This window comes from Microplitis mediator, chromosome 1 (genome assembly GCF_029852145.1).
Source record: "Microplitis mediator isolate UGA2020A chromosome 1, iyMicMedi2.1, whole genome shotgun sequence".
NCBI classification, from domain to species: Eukaryota; Metazoa; Arthropoda; class Insecta; order Hymenoptera; family Braconidae; genus Microplitis; species Microplitis mediator.
The window spans coordinates 25,455,217-25,480,156 of NC_079969.1; the positions used below are offsets into that span (position 1 = coordinate 25,455,217).

The following is a 24,940-nucleotide window of genomic DNA, read 5'->3' on the forward strand; positions in this document are numbered from 1 at the left end:
CAATTAGTAATTAAGGTAATCGAGAGTGAACGATTTTTTACGCTTTAAAAAATTTTTTTCGAGTAATATAAAACCAAAAATAGTTGTCAAGAGAAAGAAATACATTCTTAATGATGAAAACAATTTAAAAAAAAAAAAAACGAAAAAAAAAATTTTTTTTATCACTTTTTGAAGGGAGGCCGCTCTGCCCCACAAAAAAAAAAAAATTTTTCAGAATTTTGGCAAAATGTCCATAAATTTGTTCGAAATAGGACAAAAGTAAAGTGATCTTATGGTTGAAAGCCACAAGAAATAATAATTGACTTAGGGGGGCCGCTCTGCCCCACCCTTCCCTATATAAACATACCCCACTAAAATGGATGCGAACAGATTTACTAAAAAAAATTATACATTAAGATAATTACTAATTTTTTTTATTGTACATTGATCTATACACTGTAAATATATAGTTATTATATTTTATTGTATTAAGTATTACAGCATGACATATTTTGAATTTTATTGCAGGTACAATTAATAATATTTTAATGTTGCAATAATAAAATTAATTATTAATTCAATTATGACAGATTTAATGATAAAAAACATAATTATAATTATAAAAAAAATCGTGTAATTAATAAATAAAACAAATACATTTTTTTAGTGACTGGAAATTTGATTGTCATATTCATATTTATTGAATCACTTTTTGATCCCGTGATAAAGAATACATATTTTTTAAATACACATATTCTAACGTCAAAAATCCATATATATAATCACATATATCCCAACGGCCTTATATAAACTATATGACAAATGTCAACTAACTTTATATATATAAATACATATGTACATACATTTTAATTCACATTACAATTTTTTAATTAATTTTATTATTTTTTTTTTTTATACTCCAAATTTTTCATTTTAAATTTATAAAAATTATTACAATTGACGGAACTGAATTATTAACAGAGAAGAAAGTTTTGTAAAATGATAAAGTAAAGTATTGAATTTAATTTTTTTTATTACTTTTTTTCATTTCTTCAGGTCAATAGTTAACGATACAAAAGTTTTTCGCTATTGTAACCTTACAAATAAAAGTATCAGTTTTATTGATAAATTTTCTTCATATATTTTTTTTTTAACAACAAAATATAACGGAAGATTACATTGCAATAAAATAAGTATATTGATTTAAAAGAAATTAAATTATATGAGATAAAATAAATTGATAGATTTGATAAATTTGAATTTTGTCTTGAGCAGTATTTTATTAAATAGCATTTTTATATATATTATACTTTCATGTACAAATACTAATTTGATATATTTATTTTTAAAACATATATTTTAAAATAAATTCATAAGTATAAACTATTCAAAATAATATATTTATATTATTTCTCAAAAGAGATTGATATATTTTTGTTTAAATTAATTTATATTTTTCATAGGATAGAACCACAGTGAGGTAAAAAAAATATCATAAAGGTCCACGAGTTTTTCGACAGTAAATTGACGGTGAATTGTATACTATATATATATAAATTTTTTTTTTTTCAATTATTTATTCATTATTGTATTTTAATATAGTATTGGATGTTGTTCCGAGCAGTTACGGTCTCGTGAAGCGATAACGGTAGGGCGTCCAGGCCAACAAGTCTATGAAAAGAATAAATTCTATTGTATTGGCACTAATTGTCTTTTTCATTGTTTTTATTTAGTATTATTATTGTTTTTACTTTTTTTTATTACTCTACTATCGAAATATAACTCATGCAACAGCACTAACCCGAGCGAGACTTTATTAGATGTTCAAAATCAAAACGGAACATTTCTTTTTTATTTATTATTTCTGATACTCCAGATATTGATACAAATATTTTATAAATTAAAAAAAAATGCAACTAATTTGTTTTCGTAATTAAAATTTTTTATCAAGATTTTTAAACTGTAAAAATTGGGTGATTTCGGGTTTTATTTAAATTTAAATTTAATACGGAGTAAATAAGGAGTTGGTTTTTCGCGGAGAGATTTCGGAGTGATTTGAATTTTATTTGAATCCACATTCACTCCGAACCAGAGTTTCAATATTAAAATCAAGTTCCCTTTGGAATAAATTTTACTCCGAGGGGATTAAGTAAATAAACAGTCATCTACTCCGCATTCACTCCAGATTTAATCCTCGTTCACTCCCCAAATTTTTTACAGTGTATAAAAAAAATGATTTTTTAATTTTATCAGTTTGTTGAAAATAAAAAAAATTGATAATTTATTTTTCAAGTATGAAATAACATAACATGTCGCGTTACTAATTCCAAAAGAACTTATATTTTTATACGCCCTTTTGGCTTTAGAAAACTCTCTAAAGGCTATATAAAAGGGTATATAATTTTTTTTTCATTGTCAATCGTTTTGTAGACTTTTTTGATAGCTAAAATTTGAAAAAAAAAAACAAAATTTGGAAAGTCAAAAGGGCATATACACTGTAAAAAATTTCGGTGTAAAAATGGACTCGGAGAACTTTACACGGCTGTGTAGTGTTAAATAACGGTGTAAAATTCTCTCGGTGTAAATTTTCCATCCTCGTAATTTTTCCATGGTGTAATCTACTTTTTTACACCATTCCGTGTTACTCGTAATTTTGATTAATTAGCAACAAACGATCATTGAAGATCTTTAACTAATTAATCAATTACTATATTAATATTATTAAGTTATTGAATAGTATTTTTAACATTTAAATATTTTTATTATTATTTTTCCTTAACGAAAAATTATGATAAATAACACACATACACGCTTGACAGTGTAAAAATTTGTAATTCACAACGCCTAAATTTAACACGATATTTGGTGTCATTTTCACACCGAAATTTTTACACCGAGTCATTTGCACTACACCGGGTTCAAAAAATTTTTTACAGTGTAGGTAAAATTAACACCCTTTTGGCTTTCAAAATTTTTTTTCCAATGTTCAGCTTTAGAATAGATCTACAATTATACGCCCTTTTGGTTTTGAACTTGCGATTAAAGCCAAAAGGGCGTATAAAAATATAAGTCTTTTCCAAATTAGTGACGCGATGTCATAAAAAATCCACTTTTATTATTTCTCAGGTCAAAAACATAAAATGAGTAATGTATAAAGATTAAAATTTTTTATGTTGTCTCAAAATACGATAAAATGTCTACTTTTATAAAAAAAAAAAAAAGTAAAAAATAAATGAAAATGTCCCATTTCAATATCAAACTCTTTAAGTCTTTTTTATCAACTCTAAAACTACGCTATTTTTTTTCTATTAAAATCTATTGACTAAATAGTTAGTGCAGCTATTTTGCAGCTAATTTATTTAAAGGTCAAGCTTGATAAAAATAATAAAAATATGTTAATAGGCTTGAAATTAATCTAATGCAATAGTGTATTTCTATAATAATTTTTATCTTTACTTTTATTACGAATTTATTGCTACTGTATAGATAATTATAATTAAGAAAATAATCCAATTATTGTATTTTAAAAAATTTGACTTTAAGTATTTCTTAGATCATTCAAATTTTTTTTTATGCTACTTATTTTTATTGTTATCATTTAATATACAGTCGATATTCAAATGAATATAGATTTGTATTCCGAAGAGTATTTCAAAGATAAAAAAAAGTAAATAAAAGCTTATCGTGACTTCTGGATGCACCTCTAGGGTATTAAATAATTCTAAGATGTATAAAAATATTCTATAAATAATTTAAGATGTACAGAAAAAAAAATTATTAGAAATAAAAAACTTGATAGATAAAATGAATATTTTTATTTTACAATTGAAAATATTTTAGTCGTAATTATCGTAAAGTCAATTTTTTAAAAACAAGTTCGGAAAAGAAATAATTTATTTTTCAAACTTTTTTTTTACAAGGTCCCGAAGTCTCTTTTAAAATCGAACATTTTAATTTAAACTTTTGATCTACATTGATCCAAATTATTATTTCCGAGGTTAGTAAGTCAATAAAAATAAAGAATAATTTAAATAAAAATAATTCAAAAGGTTGGAATATTGCAAGTACTGGTAAGTGCTCGTGACCTCTGCAGTATAAAAAAAAAATCTAGTACAAAATATCGACTACACAAAATAATTATAACTAATTATGGGCATTCGCAGGCAGTGCCCCCCCCCACACTTTTAAAAATTTTTAATGAATTTTAACTGTCATAAGCGTATCAAAATTTGATTCATTAATTAAAAACAATTGTAGCATTAATTAAAAAAAAATACGGAGTTGCGATTTCGCTGAGATATAGATTTTTAAAAAATTTTTTACAGTTAATATCAATAAGGAATTAAACGAAATTTGGAAAATAAATTTTATTAAAATCTTCATGTAAATTTTGTAATTCAAATTTTCAAATTTTGTAGGCTTGAATTTATTGAAAAAATTTTGTTTGACTCCTAATTGATATCAACTATAAGTTATTTTTTTTTTTTCTATATCTCAGTGAAATTGCCCGTTTGTCAATTAATGCTTTAATTGTTTTTAAATTAATTAATAAAATTTTAAAACTGTTTCCGATGAAAAAAGATTTTATACAATTATATATAGACTATATATAATTGGATAGAAAAAATGGCTCAATCCAATTGTATACAACTGTATAGAAATTGTATACAATTCTATACAAATTGTATACAGTTCTATGTAATTATATACAATTCTATATACTGCAATTATATAGAATTGTATATAATTTGTATAAAATTGTATATAATTATATAGACTTGTATACAATTTGTATAGAATTGTATACAATTTTTATACAGTTGTATGCAATTGGATCGGGCCATTTTTTGTATATAATTTTATACAATTGTATAAAATCTTTTTTCATCGGGGTAACAATTTAAGGTCATTGAATATTTTTAAAAAGTGGGGGGGGGGGCACTGTCTAAGAATGCCCTTATAAATATATTTATCAATACAAATATTGTGTATTTCGAGTCATCTACATGATTTTGATTTAAAAAATAAAAATAAAAAAACAAGCATATTTAAAAGTAAAAATGATCTAAAAAAATATAATACTTTTTACATGAAATAATTTTCTAAATAAGATATTAATGTAGTTAGAGTTGTTACAATACAAAAATACATTAGGAAATATATAAAAATACATATATAGAGGTGGTAAGTACATATTAAGCACAGTATGTTAAAGATCGGTGATGTAAGATCAGATTATTAATGTTTAATGATATGGCTGACAACTACACGGCGAATAAATAGATGGACAGCAGTCTATTGGCAGTTGCATGTTTTGCTGGTCAGTTTGTTTATATTTATATACTTATGCTTCTTTGTACAGTAAGTATATTTTATTTGTTTTGTTGTTTTGTTTAGCACAAGCTTATTATTGATGACAATGATAATGATAATGATAAAATTTATTTGAAATCAGTCTCTACGATTTTACCATTGTTGATGAAGCATGGACAGAGGGTGTTCAGAATCCGATTGCAGAAGCCACGGGCACGGTTGTTCCAGCCGCCGATGACATCGCCACCCTTCAATCTACTGCCTGCATAACACATGCATTTTTCCACTTTGTTAATAAACGCGTTAGCATTTACTACTACACAGAGAGAAATTTATGGTAACCATTACTAGTACGTTTATTAAACATCATCCCATACTGTTATGGTAATAATTACTTAGAATTATGAGATATAGGCCCATACTTTGAGGGAAAAGTTCCCATAACTATGGAAAGAATTCCCACTATTACAGTAACAGTTCCCATATCGCATGGCAATAATATTATTGTAATGATTACCATACTCATGGGAATAGTTCCCATAAGCAAATAGGAATAAATTCTATGACTGCTCTCTTAAAATGAACCAGTGAAATTCCACTGATTCAACCAGTGAAGTTCACTGGTTTAACCAGTGACTAAAAGTTCACTGGTTGAACCAGTGAATTTCACTGGTTGAATCAGTGAACGTCGCGCTCACTGGTTTCAACCAGTGAACTAAAAATATGTAAGCACGCGGGTACAGCAGCATTCTGTACATGAGTATATTTAAGTGTTTTATTATGTCAATAAATAAGTAATATTTATTGATTATCTTCATGGAATATTTTAACTAACTTTTATATAACAATAATAATTATATGCCACAATTTTTGCAGAGTTTAAAAATAAATAACTTTGGAGTAATTTCAATAGCTTGGAGCTAACCTCAAAAATGAATGACATAATTTTAAAATTAAACAATATAGTCGTCCCGATGAAAGCTTGGGATTTTTTTCCCACCAGTTTTTTCTTCTACCACCATGATATTTGAATGTGCGCATGTGCAAAGCCACCAAAACCAACATTTAAAGGGTGGGGGAAGAAACCGTGGTGGGAAAAAAATCCCAAGCTTTCATCGGGGCAACTATATAAAAAGCCCATTGAAAATGGAAAGAAATTAAATTTTTATAAATCCTAATAAATATTATTTATTTTATTACAAAATAATTTTTAATTAAATATAATTGTTATTAAGACTCTTTTAGTTCACTTTGTTTTTAAATAAACGTTTCTAATAAAATAAAATTAATCTAACCTATTGTGTTTATATTTATGTAGTAAAATCAGTGAAATTTCACTGGTTCATTTTAAGAGAGTGCATTGTAACGGTTGCTAAGTGGATATGGGAATAAACCATTTATATTGTGGTAACCATTCCCATAATATACGTAAAATATTCCCATAATAGTATGGTAATCGTTCCCATAATACTGTGGTAATCGTTCCCATAATACTGTGGTAAATGTTACCACAGTACCATGAGAACGTTTACCATACTATTATGGTGATGGTTACTATAATATCATGGTAGCCATTACCATACATTATGGCAATGATTACTATTATATCATGGTTACCATATATTATGGTAACAATTACCATAATATTATAGTAATGGTTACTCTAATATTATGGTGATGGTTACCATAATATTATGGTCATAATTACTATATAATATTATGGTAATAGTTACCATAATATTATAGTAATCGTAACTATGATATTATGGTAATTATTACCATGATGTATGGTAGCCATTACCATAATGTTATAGTTATGGTTAACATAATATTATGGAATGATTACCATACTATTACAGGAACAATTACCATACTGTCATAGTTACGATTACTCTCTAAAAACGAATCAGTGAAAATCACTATTTGGCAGTGAATAGTCACTTATTGCTAGTGCAAAGTATACTACTATTTGAATTAGGGATGTACTTTTCACTAGTAAATAGTGAATAGTTACTAATTTCACTATTTCATATTTAAGAGAGTACTACACGGAAAAAAATTAATCGTGAATGCAACGATGCAGTCTTGGTAAATAAACATGATGAAATCATGTTGCATTCACATGATTTGTCATGTTTCGGCTACATGATAATCATGTGGCATTCACATGATAATCATGTTTCGGCTACATGATAATCATGTTGCGGTAACATGAGAAAATCATGTTGCATTCACATGATTTGTCATGTTTCAGCTACATGATTATCATGATTATCATGTAGCTGAAACATGACAAATCATGTGAATGCAACATGATTTTCTCATGTTACCGCAACATGATTATCATGTAGCCGAAACATGATTATCATGTGAATGCCACATGATTTTCTCATGTTACCGCAACATGATTATCATGCAGCCGAAACATGACAAATCATGTGAATGCAACATGATTTTCTCATGTTACCGCAACATGATTATCATGTAGCCGAAACATGACAAATCATGTGAATGCAACATGATTTCATCATGTTTATTTACCAAGACTGCATCGTTGCATTCACGATTAATTTTTTTCCGTGTATGACTCTATAGGGACTATTTCAATAGGATATAGAAATTTCACTCATATTTACAAGAATGATTACCATAATATGTATGGGTGTTCCTATAATCGACATTTAAAAAAAACCAGTTACCATCCGTTATGGAAACCATTCCCATAATATATAGTAACCCTAGTCGAAATATAAAAACTCGTTTGAACCTCTATAGTACAAAAACGGAAGTAGGCGCAACATAGAGGTTCAAATGAGGTTCTAGAATACGTTTATTTGCAGCCGCAATTCGAGGTTGAAATTGAAGTTCATTTTTTCGACCCGGGAATTGTCACCATGAATTTCTCTCCGTGTATGGGATTTTAAATTTGCCACTTATTTATTTATACGAGATAAAAAAATTTTTCAACAACTAAATTATAAAAAATTAAATTGAATTAAAGCATTATAAAATTTTTCTTTTTTTGAACAGTTTAAAAGCTGCTAAGGATTTTTATTAAATTAAAAATGTAAAATAATAAAATTTATAGGACACAAATATTTAATAATCTAAAATAAAATCACTATATTATTTTCTATGCACTAAACAAAGGGAATGACATTTAGTAAAATTTAAATAAAATTATAAATCATGAGTTTAATTGTTATTTTCACATGTTATTTTATTTTAATTTACCTTCGCTTGTTCCGTCACCCTGAAACAAATAGAGATACAATTTGTAGCTATACTGTTTACAAGTAATTTAGTTTAGTTGTCGTTGATGTCAGTAGGAGAGTAATGAGATCACACACAAATTGAGAGCCTTTTAGTATCACTATCGAGGACATGTTACTTAATATATATATTTTTTTTCAATAAAATATAATACTTTATTTCCCGTGTAAAAAAAATTTGTTCCGAAAAGGTTCCAAAAAAGTTCTGCATGTGGAACTTCTAAACATGAGACAGATTAGAACTTTGAATGGAACTTTTTTGGAACGTTAGTAATTTTGATGGTAAAAAAAAAAGTTTTTATGAGCAAATTTAGAGTTAAAAAAGGACGTTCTTGGAACTTTTTTGGAATTTTATACAGACATTCCGAAGAAGTTCCAAAATCACTACTTTTGCATCTTTTGGAGACTAAAGACGTTTCAAAAACATGCCAAAATAGTTCAAAAATCACTACTTTTGAATTTTTTATACAACAAAAATTAACATCCATAAAAAATTCCAAAAAAATTCCTAGAACGTCCTTTTTTGACTCTAAATTTGCTCATAATAACTTTTTTTTTACCATCAAAATTACTTACATTCCAAAAAAAGTTCCATTCGAAGTTCTAATCTGTCTCATTTTTAGAAGTTCCACATGCAGAACTTTTTTGGAATCTTTTTGAAACGAATTTTTTTTACACGAGTTATAGACATTTCATAAGATCCTAAAATTGACAGACATCAATTTTCGGATTTTTTTTCAACAAATCAATTAAAAAAAAAAAAAAAAAAAAAATATGCACATGTAGAGAATTAAAAAAACTATAAGTGCAATTTTTTGAAATATTTTTTTTTTGTAATTTATTGTTTTTCAAAACAATCAAAAAACTATTTGACGTCGGCTAACTTTAGTGTCATATATTTTACACGTTATTTTTTTTATTATCTTTATTTATCATTGCAAACATGTTGTAGAGATAACGATTAAAATTTTTGGAGCATGATAAAATTTATTTTACCGTAACACTTTTTTTTTGCAGTACAAAGTTATTATTAAAAAAAGTAAAAGAAGAGCGTAAGTGGATTAAATCTAGTAAAAAGTTTTATTTAACTTTAGTATTTTTTAAATAATTTATAAAATTTATTTAAAAATATTTTTTTCTAAACTTACATAATTATTTTTATTTAAATAAATAAAATAAAAAAACTTTTAATAACCAAACCTGATTTTGTAATTTTCTTTTCGAAGCCTCAGTAGCCGCAGTCTCAATAACTTCAGTAATAAATTTATTTGTCTCTCTCATAAGCTCAGCATCCTCTTTGAAAGCTTCTTTTCTTTCTTCCAAAGTTCCAGAGATTAATTTATCTTCATGGCTGACCATTGTTGTCGGGTGAGAAGTCAAAGACATCTCTTACTTTTTATTTTATTATTATATTTTTTTTTGTTATCTAAAACTTTATCACAACTTGATTTTATTACTCTGTTTATTTATTACTTTTACAATACTCGTTTTTCAAAAATTCAAATGACTTTTTTCACATTTTCACTGAATTTAATTCTGAAAAATTTTTAAATTTAAAAAAAAAATATTCATCTCTTTATCACTTGACAAAAAATACTTTTATATGACAGTTATTTATTAAAAAATAATATAGACAATAGGCAATTATTTCTTAATAAAAAAAATAAAGAAATGACAATTAAATTTTATCACAATAGTATTTGTTTGTGATAAAACTTAAGCCACAGGTGGCAACTGTTTGATACAGAAGAAAAAAAATAAATACTTAAAGCCAAGTAAAGTGGGAACAAGAGTAAAAAATATATAACGACAGTGTATGTTTTATTCGCGAATAAATGTAGTCTGGAGTGAGTACAATAAGTGAGTGAACGAGTGATATGAGTGAGGTGAGAAAAAGTAAAATAAAAAAATGCTTTCACTCATCGCGTCACAAAACGCTTCGTTACTCCATCCTTTAATTTCTCTTTACTGTAATCTGTTATTTTAAATACATATATTTTTACACACTTGTAATGAGTTATTTATAAAAACACCTGAGTTATATTTAATAACTGATAAGAAAAAAAAAGTTACAATGTTGATAATGACAAGTAAATAAAGTTTTCTAAATTTGTTTACTTTTAAATGACATTTTTACTTTTGTGGCTGTGTTGTAAATAAGTGTGGGTGTGTTATTAATAGCGATAAGAACAAAGCGCGATACCGTGCCGGTTTGTAATATTTCGTAGTAGTTTATAAGTATTCTGTAGTTAGTTTTACTCTAGTCGGTGAAACGAACACCCGGCGACCCGGATACCTCGTAATGATCGGCTGCTTCGTGCCTGGTTTGCCCGACTGAATATTTCACCCCCTCTTGCTAAATATTGGCAAGCATGCGCTTATAAATTTCATCACAACTTTACTTTATTTATTTATCATTTTTTTTTAAATATCAAATAAACATTTCATTATTTTTACTATTTATTGATCATAGATCATCGATTTGGCTGATGAATTTTCGAAAAATTTCCTAAGGTTTTTGCCAACGGAGGGCTGATTATTTGGCTAAGTGATGTTAGGTAAATAAACGTTGATATGTTGTCATTAAAGTGTTGTATGCAAGTATAATATTGTATAGTTCAATTGAATATTTATCAACGTTATTGTGGGTACTGACCGCAAGTATTTTATAATGAGTATATTATATATATAGAGGATATACTGGAGTCAATATTTAGTAATTTGACATGTGGTTATGGTGGTAATTGTTAATTTGTTGAAAGCAATAGTCACGAATTTTGAAATTTTTTTTATTATAAGGTAAGAGACCTAGTACCCAATCACTCCATTTGTATATCTATATTTAGTAAAATTTAGTATATATAGATATACAAATACATGAGTGATCGGGTACTGGGTCTCTCTCCTTAATAAAAAATTAAATGATACTGAAGTTAGCTGACGTCTTATATTTTTTGAATTTTTTTTTAAATGATAAATTTAAAAAATTGCATTCAGAGTTTTTGTAATTTTCTACTTGTGTGTATTTTTATTTTTGTTTTTCTTGTAAATAATATAAAAAAAAAAAATTCGAAAATTGTTAATTGACTGGTAAATTGAAGGTCATAAAAGTTAACAATTTAAATTATTATTTGAAAATTAAATTTTCTTGTTTTTAATTAAAAATTAAATAACTTTTTTTTTATTTATGCCCAGGAAAAAATTTATATCGTAGATTGAACCTACTCGACGTATATTACGTGCACCGAAAACGTATTTTAGATTTGACTCTTGAATGACACACGTCCGTGTAACGACGTATGTCATACGGTGACATTCTGACCTCAGTATGAAAAAATTACCAATACTTCAAGAGTTTTCAAAGTTTTTCTTGACTTTACGAAGGAGCCTTAACTTCGATCTTATTACAATTTTTTTATATTTATAAAAAGAGGGTTTTTTCACTTAACTACGCGAAATTTTTATAATTTTCAACATTAAAAAAAAAGGAAATTACGAGGAGCAAAATGGGCTTAGAAAATTTACGAATTTTTATTATAGTCAGCCTCTGAAAATTTTTTATTTTCTACTATAATTCCTAATTTAGACAAATAATATTCATTCTAATTTATCAATAAGTTTTAAGTGCATGATTTTTTTCGTAGTGTACTGTAATAATTTTTTGTCGACTCAACTTCCTGTTTCAAGTTTGGTCAACAGTATAATAAAAATTCGTAAATTTCCTAAGCCCATTTTTCTCCGTGTAGTTCTATTTCGAGTGAAATTTATCTGGGGTCAAAATGGCGTCATTTAAAAGTTAAAACAAAGAGTATTTTTTGTTATAAAAAAACTGTCTACAAGCTGGAACTTTATGAAAAAATCTTAGCTGCTGTAAAAAAATTTAGGGGATATTCTAGATGTAAATCCTCTAAATGGTTGATTTCCATGCATTTTTCTAAAGCTGCTAAGAGTTTTTATTCATAAAGTCCCAGCTTGTAGAAAGTTTTTTATAGCAGAAAATCCTCTTCAATACTTATAATCTTTTATTTTGAGTCTGAATACGTTCTATCTACTTTTCAGATTCACATACTTCTTATTTACGTTTTTAACGTCAAGTAATATAGATAAGTTCAATCAACGATTTGAATTGCGACTCAGGCAATTGACTTTATTTTTAATAAAAAAAAATATTTTTATAATTTGGTGAGTTGTATTGTAAATCATGTAGTGAATAAAAATAGTCAAATTTTGTTTTGTTTGTTAAATAAAATTTGTTTTATTTAAAAATAATGTTCCAAAAATCTGTATGATTTTTTTTTCATAATTTTCTTGTATTGTATGAGTATTTTTTTTTTTTTTTTTTTTTTGTTATAATAACGTGATAATATTGGGTTTATCCAGAGGTTGGATTTGAGCCAGGATTCTCTAAAAATAAATTGCACTTGAAATAATATAAAGAGCACGAGTTAATATTAGTATCGATTTGTGCACATATGCGAAAATAGTGATATGAGTTAATATATATAACTAATATAATTGGTTTAAAATGGAGTATAGACAGAATGAGAACAGGAAAGTGGGAATAGAGAAATGATATGTGATTCTGGCTCAGGGTTCTTAAAATCAATATTAGCATATTTTTTTTCTTACTCTATTATATTTAAAAAAATCATAATTGTCTTGTACAATTGAATTATTCAATTATTTTAAAAAAAATTATATATTTATTTTTTTTTCTTTGATTTCTTTTTCTTTCTTAGTAACTGACGTTCAAGATATCCTCGCCAAGCACGTTGTATTATTTTAGCAGCACGATTTCTTTTAAAATTATCCAAAGTTTCAGTAAATGCCTTCAAAATTGATAATTCACGTTCGTTTTTTAATTCCTCGTATTCTTTTTCTTGTACTGATACTTTATTCTTAAAAATAAAATTAGTTTTTTTTTACGATAAATAAATAGTATACTGTGTGACAAAGGATGAGACAAGACGATTTCAGACCAGGGCAAAGTTGGCTGACATCACTCGCAGTGAAATCGCGTTTCATTCTGAGTCACACACAATATTTTTCATGATTACTTGCATCGGAGCTTCAAGTTCAGTGTCAGCAGCCAGTAAGAAACAAGTTAATTTCAAGCCAACAGTGTTATTATTTATTATTTATCGTCATTTTTATAAAACTTAATAACAGTCAGAACTGTCATTTACGTAAATAAAATTAATGGCCTGAATTACTATTAAACAAAAGACAAGTATCAGAGTTTAAATTGCGAAAGTCATAAGCCAGTGGGCAGGAAAATTATTTGTTTGTTTCCAAGAGACGAAACAAGTTTGTTTCTGCCCGCTGACTAATAGCATTCATAATTTACGTAGGGGAGGGTGGGGCAGAGCGGCCCCCTAAGCCAATTATCATTTTTTGTGGCTTTCAACCATAAGATCACTTTACTTTTGTCCTATTTCGAACAAATTTATGGACATTTTGCCAAAATTCTGAAAATTTTTTTTTTTTTGTGGGGCAGAGCGGGGTCCCCCTTCAAAAAGTGATAAAAAAAATTTTTTTTTTCGTTTTTTTTTTTTTTTAAATTGTTTTCATCATTAAGAATGTATTTCTTTCTTTTGACAACTATTTTTGGTTTTATATTACTCGAAAAAAATTTTTTAAAGCGTAAAAAATCGTTCACTCTCGATTACCTTAATTACTAATTGTTATTTAATAAAAAAAAAAATCAATTCTATAATTTTACTTTATTTCAAAAATTTATCACCTAAAAAAAAAAATTTAATTTTTATAAATTTTTAGTGACCAAATTTGCCTCTTAGATAGAGAAACGGCCGAAAAATATGAAAAAATAATTTTTTCGGAAGTTTCGGCTGGTCCATTTTGCCCCAGGTGTTATGCGTAGGGCTAGAAATGTGGAATTATAATAATTTTTTTTTAATTTGACGATAAAAATATGAAAAAATCACTTTTTAAAAATTTTGGGCTTGTCCATTTTGCCCCAAATGTCATGCGTAGGGATAAAAATGCGCAAACATATCGGATTTATAGTAATTGGTCGAAAAAAAAAAATTTTTTTTTTTGGTCAAAATTTCAGGGGGGCCGCTCTGCCCCACCCTCCCCTATTTTCTAATATAAATTCGCGGCATTGGGCTGAAATTCGCTTGTTTCGACCGGCTGTAGAGACGCTGAAACTCAAAGTTTCGATGCTGGTATCTTGAAATACTATATTTTGTGACAAGGAATGATATAAGACGATTTCAGACTAGGGTAAAGTTGGCTGGCATCACTCGCAGTCTGAAATCGTGTTTCATGCTGAGTCACACACAATATTTTTCATGATTATCTGCATCGGAGCTTCAAGTTCAGTGTCAGCAGCCAGTAAGAAACAAGTTAATTTCGAGCCGATGATGCGGAGAGTTGTTAGAGATGAGAAATCTGTGATTTACAGTCACTTATTAGATAGTAAATAAGACAAAAATATTATTTTCACTCATTTTTAGTAATTTTATTTGGTTAATTAAAACTGTCACTTAAAAAATGAAATGAGTAAACTGAAATGACAAGAAAACAACTGAGAGTAATAAGGCTGCGAATGAACATTAAGTATAACTAATACCGGGCAGAAACAACTGTGTTTTTTCCCAAGGGAAGAAACACGCATGTTTCTGCACGTTTTTGTGAATTACGAATTCGCTAGTAATTGTTTGCAGCATCGGCTTTAAATTAGTTTGTTTTGACCGGCTGTAGAGACACTGAAACTTTAAATTTTGATGCTGGTATCATGAAAAAATATTAAAGTATAATTTAAAGTTTTTAATTAAATATACCTCGAGAATTTTCAATTTTACTTCTAACTCATTAGATTCTTCTATCAAAGATTCCATTGTCCGATAAAGCATTCCAACGTCTTTATCATACTTGGCAAGTATTTCTAAATAATTTCGTTCTGCTGTTTTCCTAATATATATGAATTTAATAATCTCTATTAAAAATAGCCAGACATGCAATCATTTATTAATAGTAATTATCGTGCTTTATGATAATAAGATTTATAATATAATTATTAATTATAATTATATACATATATTAGCGATATAAATTATTACCGCATATTATATAAATCTTCCTCATTAGTTTTATTTATCTCATAAATAGCTTCGTACTCAGCACTCTTTAAATTTATTTCTCTTTGAATTTTTTTTTCTTCAATTAATTTTTTTTCCGTAATATTTTCTATAATCTCTTCAGTTTTTTTTCTGAAAAAAAAAAAAAAAAAAAACTGTAGTTAATTTTAAAAATTAAAAAATCAAAAGATGAATTTTATTTTGTAGTTTAATATTAAAAATATGACATTTTTTTTTTCTATTAAAGTCAATGCTACTCGAAAAATAACAGGAGTATTTCATGAGTAAATAAAAAGATTCTGACTTTTTTTCTTCATTTTCCCATTTTTGTTTGGCCTTAATCCCTTCTAAGAGGATTTTTTCTTCAGCGATTTGTCCTTTTATATCATTTATAAAATGTTGATGCAAAATTTTTTCAGTTTCGATTGTGCTCTTCAAATCTAACGAACAAAAAAAAATTAAACAACTGAGAAAAGGAAGTAAAACAAATGATAAAAAAAGTAGTATCTGGTGTAAAGTTGTTCGTAATTCCAGACATAAAATCGATTTTTCAAGCTTACTCTCAGCTTCCACTCGAGCTTTTTCACCATCAACAAGTGCGCTTGCCAAAGCAGATGCGCGCTCACGTTCTTCTTTAGGTGACGTTCGCATTCGCATTTCAATAATGCGTCCAAGAACATCTAACATCTTTATTAAATTTTCCAATCTACTGCTTCGCTCTTTATTACTCGGCGACTCACATACATTTGACGTACAACATTTTTTCTTTACTTGTGTTATTAATTCCGTTAAAATTGCATTAATTCTCGCAATCGCAATTTCGCGTTCCATAATTAAAATATTTTTTTTTTTTTAAACTAATTTATTAAATTTTTTATTCAATAAAGTCTGCGCATGTTAATTAAATTTCATGTCACTGTACACGTTAGTATATTCAGCAAAGTATTACTGTAATAATTGAATATAAATGAAAAGTCAACAATAGACGGAAAATATAACGTTACTATAGTGACAGATTAACGATTTAACAGACTAGTCTATATCGGGGAAGGGGCGCGGGCAAGTTGGGTCCCCTGAAAAGAATTAAACTCTTCAAATATCTCAAAATTAAATTTACTTTTTGTTTCCACGAATTTTGGGTTGAAAAGTGTAATTTTTTAAATTAAATTTGATCGATTTCAAATTTACTGAAGGGCTCAATCTGATCGACGTTAAATTCTTTTTAATTATTAATCAAACTCGGATCAAAAATTTTTTTACGCAATTTTCAGTGACTCAAACTGCCCCATGATGTTCATGTTGCCTCTATGAAGTTTTAGAAAAATTTTTTGGAGGCTGATTTTGCACCTTATAGTTTTAGTTTATAAAAAAATTCAATTATTGCCTACTCCTCTTCCTTTCAATATTTGAATAAATTCCAATATTTGTACTCTGTTTCAACGGTTAATTTTTCTTTTTTTGCTAATTATTTTTCAATGTTTTTTATGTCGTAACACAAACAATAGGAAAATTAAATTTAAAGAAAGAAACATTTTAGTCTTTACCATGAACTCGATTTTTTTTTTTAAATTTTAAAATCAAAAAAAGTTTTCCATATGATGTTTATAAATCACTCTAGCATTTAAATTTATAAAACAGTTTTTTCTTAATTGTTCTTGTAATTTTGATGTTAAATATAAAACTTTATTGTGTAAAAAATATCGCGTTACTGATGCGATAAGGGCGTATCCCGAAAAAAATACCCTTGAAAAGGCATAAGGGCGTATAAAAATTTTTTTCCGGGAATCGACGTAGTTATGCCTGAAGCGGGCAGAAATGCAAAAAAAAATTTTGGTACGCCCTTATGGCACCCAAGGTACCTACCGGGAGCCATAAGGGCGTACAAAAAAAAAGTTTTTGGGAAACAACGTCTTTTTACTTGAAACGCGTAGAAATGACGAAAAAAAAAATTTTTCAAATTTGAAATTTTTTGGTACGCCCTTATGGCACCCGGGGTACTTACTGGGGGCCATAAGGGCGTACAAAAAAAAAATTTTTCGGGAAACGACGTATTTTTACTTTAAATGCAGAGAAATGATGAAAAATTTTTTTTTTCAAACTTGAAATTAACTTTGATTAAAATTTTTTGGAATACTTTTAATCATTCTCAATTTAAAATTTGAAATAAAAATTTAAAGTAAAAATACGTCGTTTCCCAAAATTTTTTTTTAGTACGCCCTTATGGCTCCCGGTAGGTACCCTGGGTGCCATAAGGGCGTACCAAAATTTTTTTTTGCATTTCTGCCCGTTTCAGGCATAACTACGTCGATTCCCGAAAAAAATTTATTGGTACGCCCTTATGGCACCCGGGTGTAAGGGCATCAGGGCGTATAATAGGCTGATACGCCCTTATGGCATTTGTAACGCGATATATTTACATATTTGTAAGTATGTAATATAAAATTCATCTGTTTCTTTGTATTAAAACCAAAAGTTTTATCTTTTGAATTTAATTAACCGATAATAATAAAGTAATCAAAAATTCAAACAGCGAACATATGTTTTACAGGTAGTTTTTAAAATATTTGCTCGTTAGCTACCATATTGAAGAGCTTTATTGAACAGTTAACTGTATAACGACACTGTTCTCTACATAATATATTACACTATAGTGTCAAATTGTCGTCAACTTCTGTTGATTAGTGCTCGTCAGAAAAGTTAATCAATTATGTGTTAATTAAAAAATGTATTATCCGTTAGTGATTCGATTTTAGTCTCAAAATATGGCCGCACAATCACATTATTTGAAATTATGTATTTTCAACTTAATTATTTGTTTCAACACAGTTGGAATTGAAAGTTTATCATTTCAGTTGACGTCAGTTATAAAAACAGACAAAGGTCCAGTTCGGGGTGAAATTTTAACATCTGCTGATAGAAAAATTAAATTTTCATCATTTCGTGGTATAAGATATGGAAAACCACCCGTCGGTTATTTAAGATTCAAGGTAATAAATATTTTTTTTTATTTATAATCCCAAAATACATTGTTGTGGAAAAAAAATTAAACAATGCAAATTGCGACTCAAATCTCAATGTCAGTAGCCTCAATTAAACTAATAGAGGTCAATTTAAAATTCCCTGGCGGATCTGAATTACGGTAAATTATGGTGCTCGAAAGAATGACGATATTTTACGATAAAATCCCGTAGTTTACGGTAAAGGTACGGTATTTGTACCGTAAATTTGCAGGAACAGAATGATAATTTGCCGTAAAATTGACACAAGCCTACGGTATTTTACCGTAAAGTGAATTATTACACTGTAAAAACTGTCGAAATTTAAAAAGCATACGGTGATTACGGCAAAAATTCAGAAAATTACGGTAAATAGCCACATTTGACCGTAATTAACTATAAAGGCCGTAAATTGTGATAAGTTTCCCACATAAAGCCCTATTTTACGGTAAACTACGGCGACATACGGTAAATTACCATAATTCGAATCTGCCAGGGTTATTGGTTTTGAAAACTAATCATGTTGGGAAATAATCGAAAACATTAGTGTGTATACATTTTCGATCTATTCGAGCTCGAAAATACACTTGCATGTGATTGTTTTTTCCCATGTAGTTATTAAAGTCAATACGAATACACCGAATTAACCGAAAACCAAATGGAGTATCAGGGATAAAATAACCATCGATTGAAACTTAAAGTAAAGGGAAATAAAGTTGTTTTCGTTTTTGACAAGTCAATCACGCATATGTCAATATTCTAATAGTAGTACTACACAGAAAAAAACGTTATCTTGAGTCAAGAAAATATTTTTGAAGACAAATTTTTTCGAGAACCAAGTCAAGATTTTCTTGAGCCAAGAGAATTTGTCTTGGTTAAAAAAAATTCGTCTTGGTCGGAGAAGATTTCTACTTTATCTCAGAAAATTTAGGTCTCCAAAAAAATTTTCTTGAATCAAGAATATTTACCTTCAGTCGAGAATTTTTTTTTTTCTGTGTAGTCTAAAATATAAGGTGGTCTTGACTAGTGTAAAATGTATTGACGTTAAAAGTTAAGGTGTTACGACTGTGAAAAAGTATTGTCTAATAGTTAATCTTTTTAGCCACCTGCTGAAGCAGACCCGTGGACAAGTATTTTTGATGCAACTTCAGAGGGTATCCAATGTCCGCAGATGGATATATTCCACCCGAATATCTATGTGGGTTCTGAAGATTGTTTGAATTTGAATGTATATACCCCGAAAACATATTTTTCAAGTAATTGTGATAATGCAAGTAATCGTAGTAGTTCAGCTGGTTTATTACCGGTCATGGTATGGATTTTTGGAGGTGCATTTTATCGTGGTGATATAAAAATGTCTTATAATGGTCCGGATTACTTTATTGAGAATGATGTTGTTGTTGTTGCGTTGAATTATCGTTTGGGTCTTCTTGGATATTTGTCGCTAGATTTACTAGAAGCTACTGGTAATGCCGGATTAAAAGACCAAGTTCTTGCACTAAAATGGGTACAAAAAAATATAAAAAAGTTTGGTGGTGATCCTGATAATGTAACTTTTTTTGGATTAAGTTCTGGTGCGTCTTCTGTTGATTATCATATTCTATCTGATAAATCGCAAGGTATAAATAATAATACTTACACTATGAACTCTTAACGATCACATTTTACGGATCCTAATGTCATTAACCAGCTGTAAAAATCAAACTATTTAATATTCTTACAACAAATTTAGTAAAGATATTTACTGAAGTAAGAGACCCAGTACCCGATCACTCGTATATTTGTATATTTAATAAAATAGTGTTCTGATCGATTTTAAGAGCTTGGCATTAAAATAGAAATAACTAGAAGACAATGCAGAATTGAAAAAAAATTTATCAGAGATAATTTGTAGGAAATAAAATTGTCTACAAAAAAGATTCTATGGCATTTTATGATAAGTCCGATAGTTTCGCCGGAAAAGTAAAAAGATATCGAAATTTACTCTAACTTGACTTCGAGGTCCAATAACTTTTGAACAGATGGATTTATCAAAAAATGATAAGAGACTTTTTTTGTAGAGCGTTAACTTCCCTACAAAAATATTTACTGGGCTTATTCGTACAATGAGCCATTGTCGAGGTAAAAAATTCCAAATTAAAAAAAATTTTTTTTCCCATGTTACTTAAATGGGAAATCGAATTTTTCGATGCGCTGAGCCTCTAATTGACTTAGAATTTTTTTTCAAGCGGGAATATTTTTTTTTGTTCTATAAATTGTTAGTTTTTCAGGTAGGACAGAAAAAAAAATATCGCCTAAATATAAAACACTCTAATATATATATATATATATATGAAATTTATTTTTGAGGTCTTTTTCATCGATCCATTAGTATGAGCGGTTCAGCTCTATGTTTTTGGAGTATTACTACTACACCTGAAATTCAAACTTATGCTCATCAAGTAGCTCATCATCTGGGATATACTGTTAATAACAACACAGAACTTCTTAAATTATTACGAAATGAATCTGCTGAAAATATTGTTAAAGCAACTGCTAAAATAACCTCAGTAATTTTTTTATCATTTCACTATTTTTACTGATTCTTTCCAATTTCCAATGATTGATTGATTAAATTATTATTTATTTTGTGAATTCAGAATAGGCGTCCCTTTAGACCAGTAGCTGAGAATGCAAATATTGCTGGTGATTCGGCATTTATAACAAAATGTTTCATTGAAAAGTTCAAGACTGGCAATTTTAATCGACTGCCTCATATGATGGGTTTTATGGCTCAAGAAGTTTTATTATATCTCACTCGTACTTGTCTCATATTTTTCATAAATTACGATGTTATTAATAATATACTAATTTTTAAAATTGATTTTTTTTTTTTTTTATTGAAAAGCTCTGACGAAATTAAAACAAAGTGTCAAAGAATTACGTGATAAAGTAGCGTTAACTGCTGCTGATATTCCTTTAAATTTAAGTCCAATGGTTGAAAATATTTTTGGAGGATCAACAGAAAATATATTTAGTAATATAATCGACAATGCAATTAATCAAATGGTTCAGGTAATATCATTCACATTCATCAGAATAATTATTGATAGTAAATTTTGTACGATTGAAAAATAATTATGTTGGTCTACATTTTTATCAGCATTTAAGGGAAACACTAGTGTGAAATTTTGAAAAAAAACAAATTTTTTTTTTGCATATTTCGATAGTCTATACTTTCAAAAATATTAAGTGCATATCTCGAATAGTTTTTTTCAGTTACAGCCATTTGAAGAGCAGCCGCTTATCGGTTCTCAAAAATACATTTTTCAAAATTTCTGCAGTTATGACTCGAAAACAAATCATTCGATCAATTTGATTTGAATTGCAGCTTCTTTATGTACCTGAAGATCGGAACGTTTTTTGAACAACGAAAATGAAAAAATTTGATGAAATTTGACTGCTTAAGGGGTAGTTTCGGAGTTAAGGGTTGGCTTAAGATTTTCTGCTGACATGTTAGCATCTACGTGCGAAACATTTTAGAAATCTCGTCATTCAGTACATTTTTTACTTTCCAAATTTTTTTTTCGTAGGGCGAAAAACGTTACGATCTTCAGGTTCATGCTTCTTTCATGTTTCTACGTACCGTGAACCTCCAGTTTTCCGATCGAATCAAAAATGTGATTTTGGCTGGCCAAAAATCATCAAATTTTCGCGCAAGATTTGAAATTTTTTTTAAAAACGCCCCCATTTTATTAAATTTCAATTCTTTTCTTAGCCCGAGGGTCATGATACAGAAAATACCTTCTAGTCTAATAAACTTTTTGGTTTTTTTTTATTTCATGGACTGTGAAGGTCGCTATCATTGCAGCAGTGGGCAAGGGGGGGGGGGGACTTTTTTTTTAGCGTCGAAAGATTGTGAATACTTCGCTGAATTTTGAATTTTTCGGTCCAAAAATTTGATTTTGTATTCATTATATATTCATAAATATATCCTTACAATATTAAAACACTCCGTGCAGTAGTTTTCTTAAAAAAAATTCCCAAAAATCATCTTTTTTCAAGCGGTCACACTAGTGGTCCCCCTTAAAGTTTAACAATTCCATAGGTTCACAATAATGTTAGCGCAGTTTTTTTTTCTCAATAAATTTTGTTAATAATTTATTATATTATAGAATCTTACTGACTTACTTTATACGAGTGCCATTGATATGAAGCAAAAAATAATGCAACAATACATACCGATTTATTATTATCGTAATTCAATGGTTACTAATATATCGTATCATAAAATATACAATCATGTTGACGTAGAAGGTACATGCTAACAATCCATAAATAAACAATATTGTGATTATGTTTATAAACTCAATTTTGTTATTTGCTTGTAGGTGCATCACACGTTGATGACAGACTGTATTTATGGCGTGATTCGTTAATAAATTTGCCAAGTGATCCTCAACATCTGTTTAATATAGGCCGAGATCGTTTAGTGAAAATGTGGACAAATTTTGCCAAGTTTTCAAATCCAACGCCACTTGGTAACGATGATCCAGTGTTAAATGTTACTTGGACAGAGTCAGGACCAGGAGGTTATTATCTTGACATAAATAACGATGGTCTGACTATGACGCAAACAAGACCAACAAATGATAATATAAAAAATATTCAACAAGCTTATTTTACCGTTTTTGAAAAATATATTGGTTGTCAGTAAAATTTAACACTATTACTATTGATAATAATATGTTCCCTAGCGGATCCGAATTACGGTACATTAACGTATTTTACCGCAAAATACCGTAATATTTTTACCGCAAATGTCGCATTTTGTGGTAATTTTCGGTTATTTTTCTGAGTACAGTAAATTACGCTGTTTTACGGTAAAATATCGCACTTTTACTGTAAAATACCGCAGTATTGCCGCAAATTTTACGGCGAATTGTTACAAGTTTATCGTAAATTGCCGGATTTTTGCCGTAAATTACCGTATTTTACGGTAATATACGATAACTCGAATGAATGCTTTAAATTACGGTATTTTACAGTGCAGCAGCATTAGCGTACCAGGATACACTGTTAAAAATAATTTGAAAATTACAATAAAAAAGGCATTGAATATTCATAACTAGATATTTGAATTGTATTTTCATTAAAAAAAAGCTTCAAATTTAATATACGTAATTTAATAATCAAGCTGGTATTTAAAATTAAGATAAAAAATATGAATTTTAATAAACGTATGGACAAATTTATGGACATTTTGCCAAAATTCTTAAAATTTTTTTTTTTTTTTTGTGGGACAGAGCGGCCCCTCTTCAAAAAGCGATAAAAAAATTTTTTTTTTCGTTTTTTTTTTTTTTAAATTGTTTTCATCTTTAAGAAAGTATTTTTTTCTCTTGACAACTATTTTTGGTTTTATATTACTCGAAAAAAATTTTTTAAAGCGTAAAAAATCGTTCAGTCTCGATTACCTTAATTACTAATTGTTATTTAATAAAAAAAAAATCAATTCTATAATTTTACTTTATTTCAAAAATTTATCAACTAAAAAAAGAAATTTAATTTTTATAAATTTTTAGTGACCAAATTTGCCTCTTACATAGAGAAACGGTCGAAAAATATGAAAAAATAATTTTTTCGGAAGTTTCGGCTGGTCCATTTTGCCCCATGTGTTATGCGTAGGGCTAGAAATGCGCAAACATATCGGATTTATAGTAATTAGTCGAAAAAAAAAAATTTTTTTTTGGTCAAAATTTCAGGGGGGCCGCTCTGCCCCACCCTCCCCTATTGAAAATTTTAAGACATATTGAATTTTAATTATTCCATTTGAAATTTCATAATACTTATTTGAAAATTCAAATGCTTGTTCAGTAATCAAGGATTTTGTAGTGAAATATATTATAATATCTGTGTGAGTAATGTGTGCGGTGTACATCAGACTTTATTATTGTTAAGTTTTGATTTCCTCAATAATATAAAGTGAATAAAACTTATGACTGAACTGAACATCATTGACAGTGTGATAAATGATAAAATAATACAGTATTAAATGTAATAAACACTGTTAAAAAAATTGTTTGATTTTTCAAAACATTGTATATAACACAATAAACACATACAATTGTGTTTGAAATTTCATTGTAACGATCGTATAGAATTTAGAATACACGCTTTTGAATTTTCAAATAGACGCTTCAGCTTTTCAAATACATTTATTTAAAAATTAAAATGAAAGTATTTGAAAATTAAAAAAAGAGTATTTGAAAATTCAAAAAAAAAGTATTTGAATATTAAA

At 28.0% G+C, this 24,940-nt stretch overlaps 3 protein-coding genes across 12 annotated transcripts; 1 reads left to right on the forward strand and 2 right to left on the reverse strand.

Moving 5' to 3' along the window:
* Positions 1-1,536: 1,536 nt before the first annotated feature.
* LOC130668183 (uncharacterized) lies at positions 1,537-10,891 on the reverse strand. Of its 7 annotated transcripts, none has more exons than XM_057470367.1 (5): positions 10,768-10,891; positions 9,765-10,100; positions 8,527-8,545; positions 5,450-5,554; positions 1,537-1,650 (listed from the first exon to the last, which is right to left on the reverse strand). In XM_057470367.1, exons 2-5 carry the CDS (start codon positions 9,948-9,950, stop codon positions 1,604-1,606), a joined length of 357 nt encoding a protein of 118 aa, XP_057326350.1. In that variant the 5' UTR covers positions 9,951-10,100; positions 10,768-10,891; the 3' UTR covers positions 1,537-1,603. The 7 variants fall into 7 exon arrangements, with proteins under 7 accessions (XP_057326350.1, XP_057326364.1, XP_057326356.1 ...); XM_057470381.1 differs by having other exon boundaries at positions 10,824-10,888; XM_057470373.1 differs by having other exon boundaries at positions 10,702-10,838.
* Positions 10,883-23,949, forward strand: LOC130668162 (juvenile hormone esterase-like). 3 transcript variants are annotated; one of them, XM_057470307.1, is made up of 8 exons: positions 10,883-11,122; positions 18,520-18,654; positions 19,766-20,282; positions 21,013-21,212; positions 21,303-21,462; positions 21,551-21,717; positions 22,818-22,959; positions 23,034-23,948. In XM_057470307.1, the coding sequence occupies exons 3-8, from the start codon at positions 19,835-19,837 to the stop codon at positions 23,357-23,359; spliced, it is 1,443 nt and encodes a 480-aa protein (XP_057326290.1). In that variant the 5' UTR covers positions 10,883-11,122; positions 18,520-18,654; positions 19,766-19,834; the 3' UTR covers positions 23,360-23,948. The 3 variants fall into 3 exon arrangements, with proteins under 3 accessions (XP_057326290.1, XP_057326300.1, XP_057326282.1); XM_057470317.1 differs by lacking the exon at positions 10,883-11,122 and having other exon boundaries at positions 18,092-18,654; positions 19,766-19,919; positions 23,034-23,949; XM_057470299.1 differs by lacking the exon at positions 10,883-11,122 and having other exon boundaries at positions 18,092-18,654.
* Positions 12,918-17,249, reverse strand: LOC130668173 (uncharacterized). 2 transcript variants are annotated; one of them, XM_057470342.1, is made up of 5 exons: positions 16,228-17,243; positions 15,972-16,107; positions 15,650-15,799; positions 15,371-15,500; positions 12,920-13,462 (listed from the first exon to the last, which is right to left on the reverse strand). In XM_057470342.1, the coding sequence occupies exons 1-5, from the start codon at positions 16,496-16,498 to the stop codon at positions 13,268-13,270; spliced, it is 882 nt and encodes a 293-aa protein (XP_057326325.1). In that variant the 5' UTR covers positions 16,499-17,243; the 3' UTR covers positions 12,920-13,267. The 2 variants fall into 2 exon arrangements, with proteins under 2 accessions (XP_057326316.1, XP_057326325.1); XM_057470333.1 differs by having other exon boundaries at positions 12,918-13,462; positions 15,972-17,249.
* Positions 23,950-24,940: the final 991 nt, after the last annotated feature.

What these genes read in the sequence shown, in the direction of transcription:
- LOC130668183 (XM_057470367.1), bottom strand. Translation starts at nt 9,950, where the DNA reads ATGTCTTTGACTTCTCACCCGACAACAATGGTCAGCCATGAAGATAAA. An exon ending in TCCATGCTTCATCAACAATG is followed by an intron (nt 1,651 to 5,449) that starts GTAAAATCGTAG and finishes TTCTTTTCATAG; the next exon opens with ACTTGTTGGCCTGGACGCCC.
- LOC130668173 (XM_057470333.1), bottom strand. Translation starts at nt 16,498, where the DNA reads ATGGAACGCGAAATTGCGATTGCGAGAATTAATGCAATTTTAACGGAA. An exon ending in TGGGAAAATGAAGAAAAAAA is followed by an intron (nt 15,800 to 15,971) that starts GTCAGAATCTTT and finishes TTTTTTTTTCAG; the next exon opens with AAAAAAAACTGAAGAGATTA. An exon ending in GAAGATTTATATAATATGCG is followed by an intron (nt 15,501 to 15,649) that starts GTAATAATTTAT and finishes CATATATATTAG; the next exon opens with GAAAACAGCAGAACGAAATT.
- LOC130668162 (XM_057470299.1), top strand. Translation starts at nt 18,430, where the DNA reads ATGGCCGCACAATCACATTATTTGAAATTATGTATTTTCAACTTAATT. An exon ending in TCGGTTATTTAAGATTCAAG is followed by an intron (nt 18,655 to 19,765) that starts GTAATAAATATT and finishes TAATCTTTTTAG; the next exon opens with CCACCTGCTGAAGCAGACCC. An exon ending in AGTTTTATTATATCTCACTC is followed by an intron (nt 21,463 to 21,550) that starts GTACTTGTCTCA and finishes TTTATTGAAAAG; the next exon opens with CTCTGACGAAATTAAAACAA.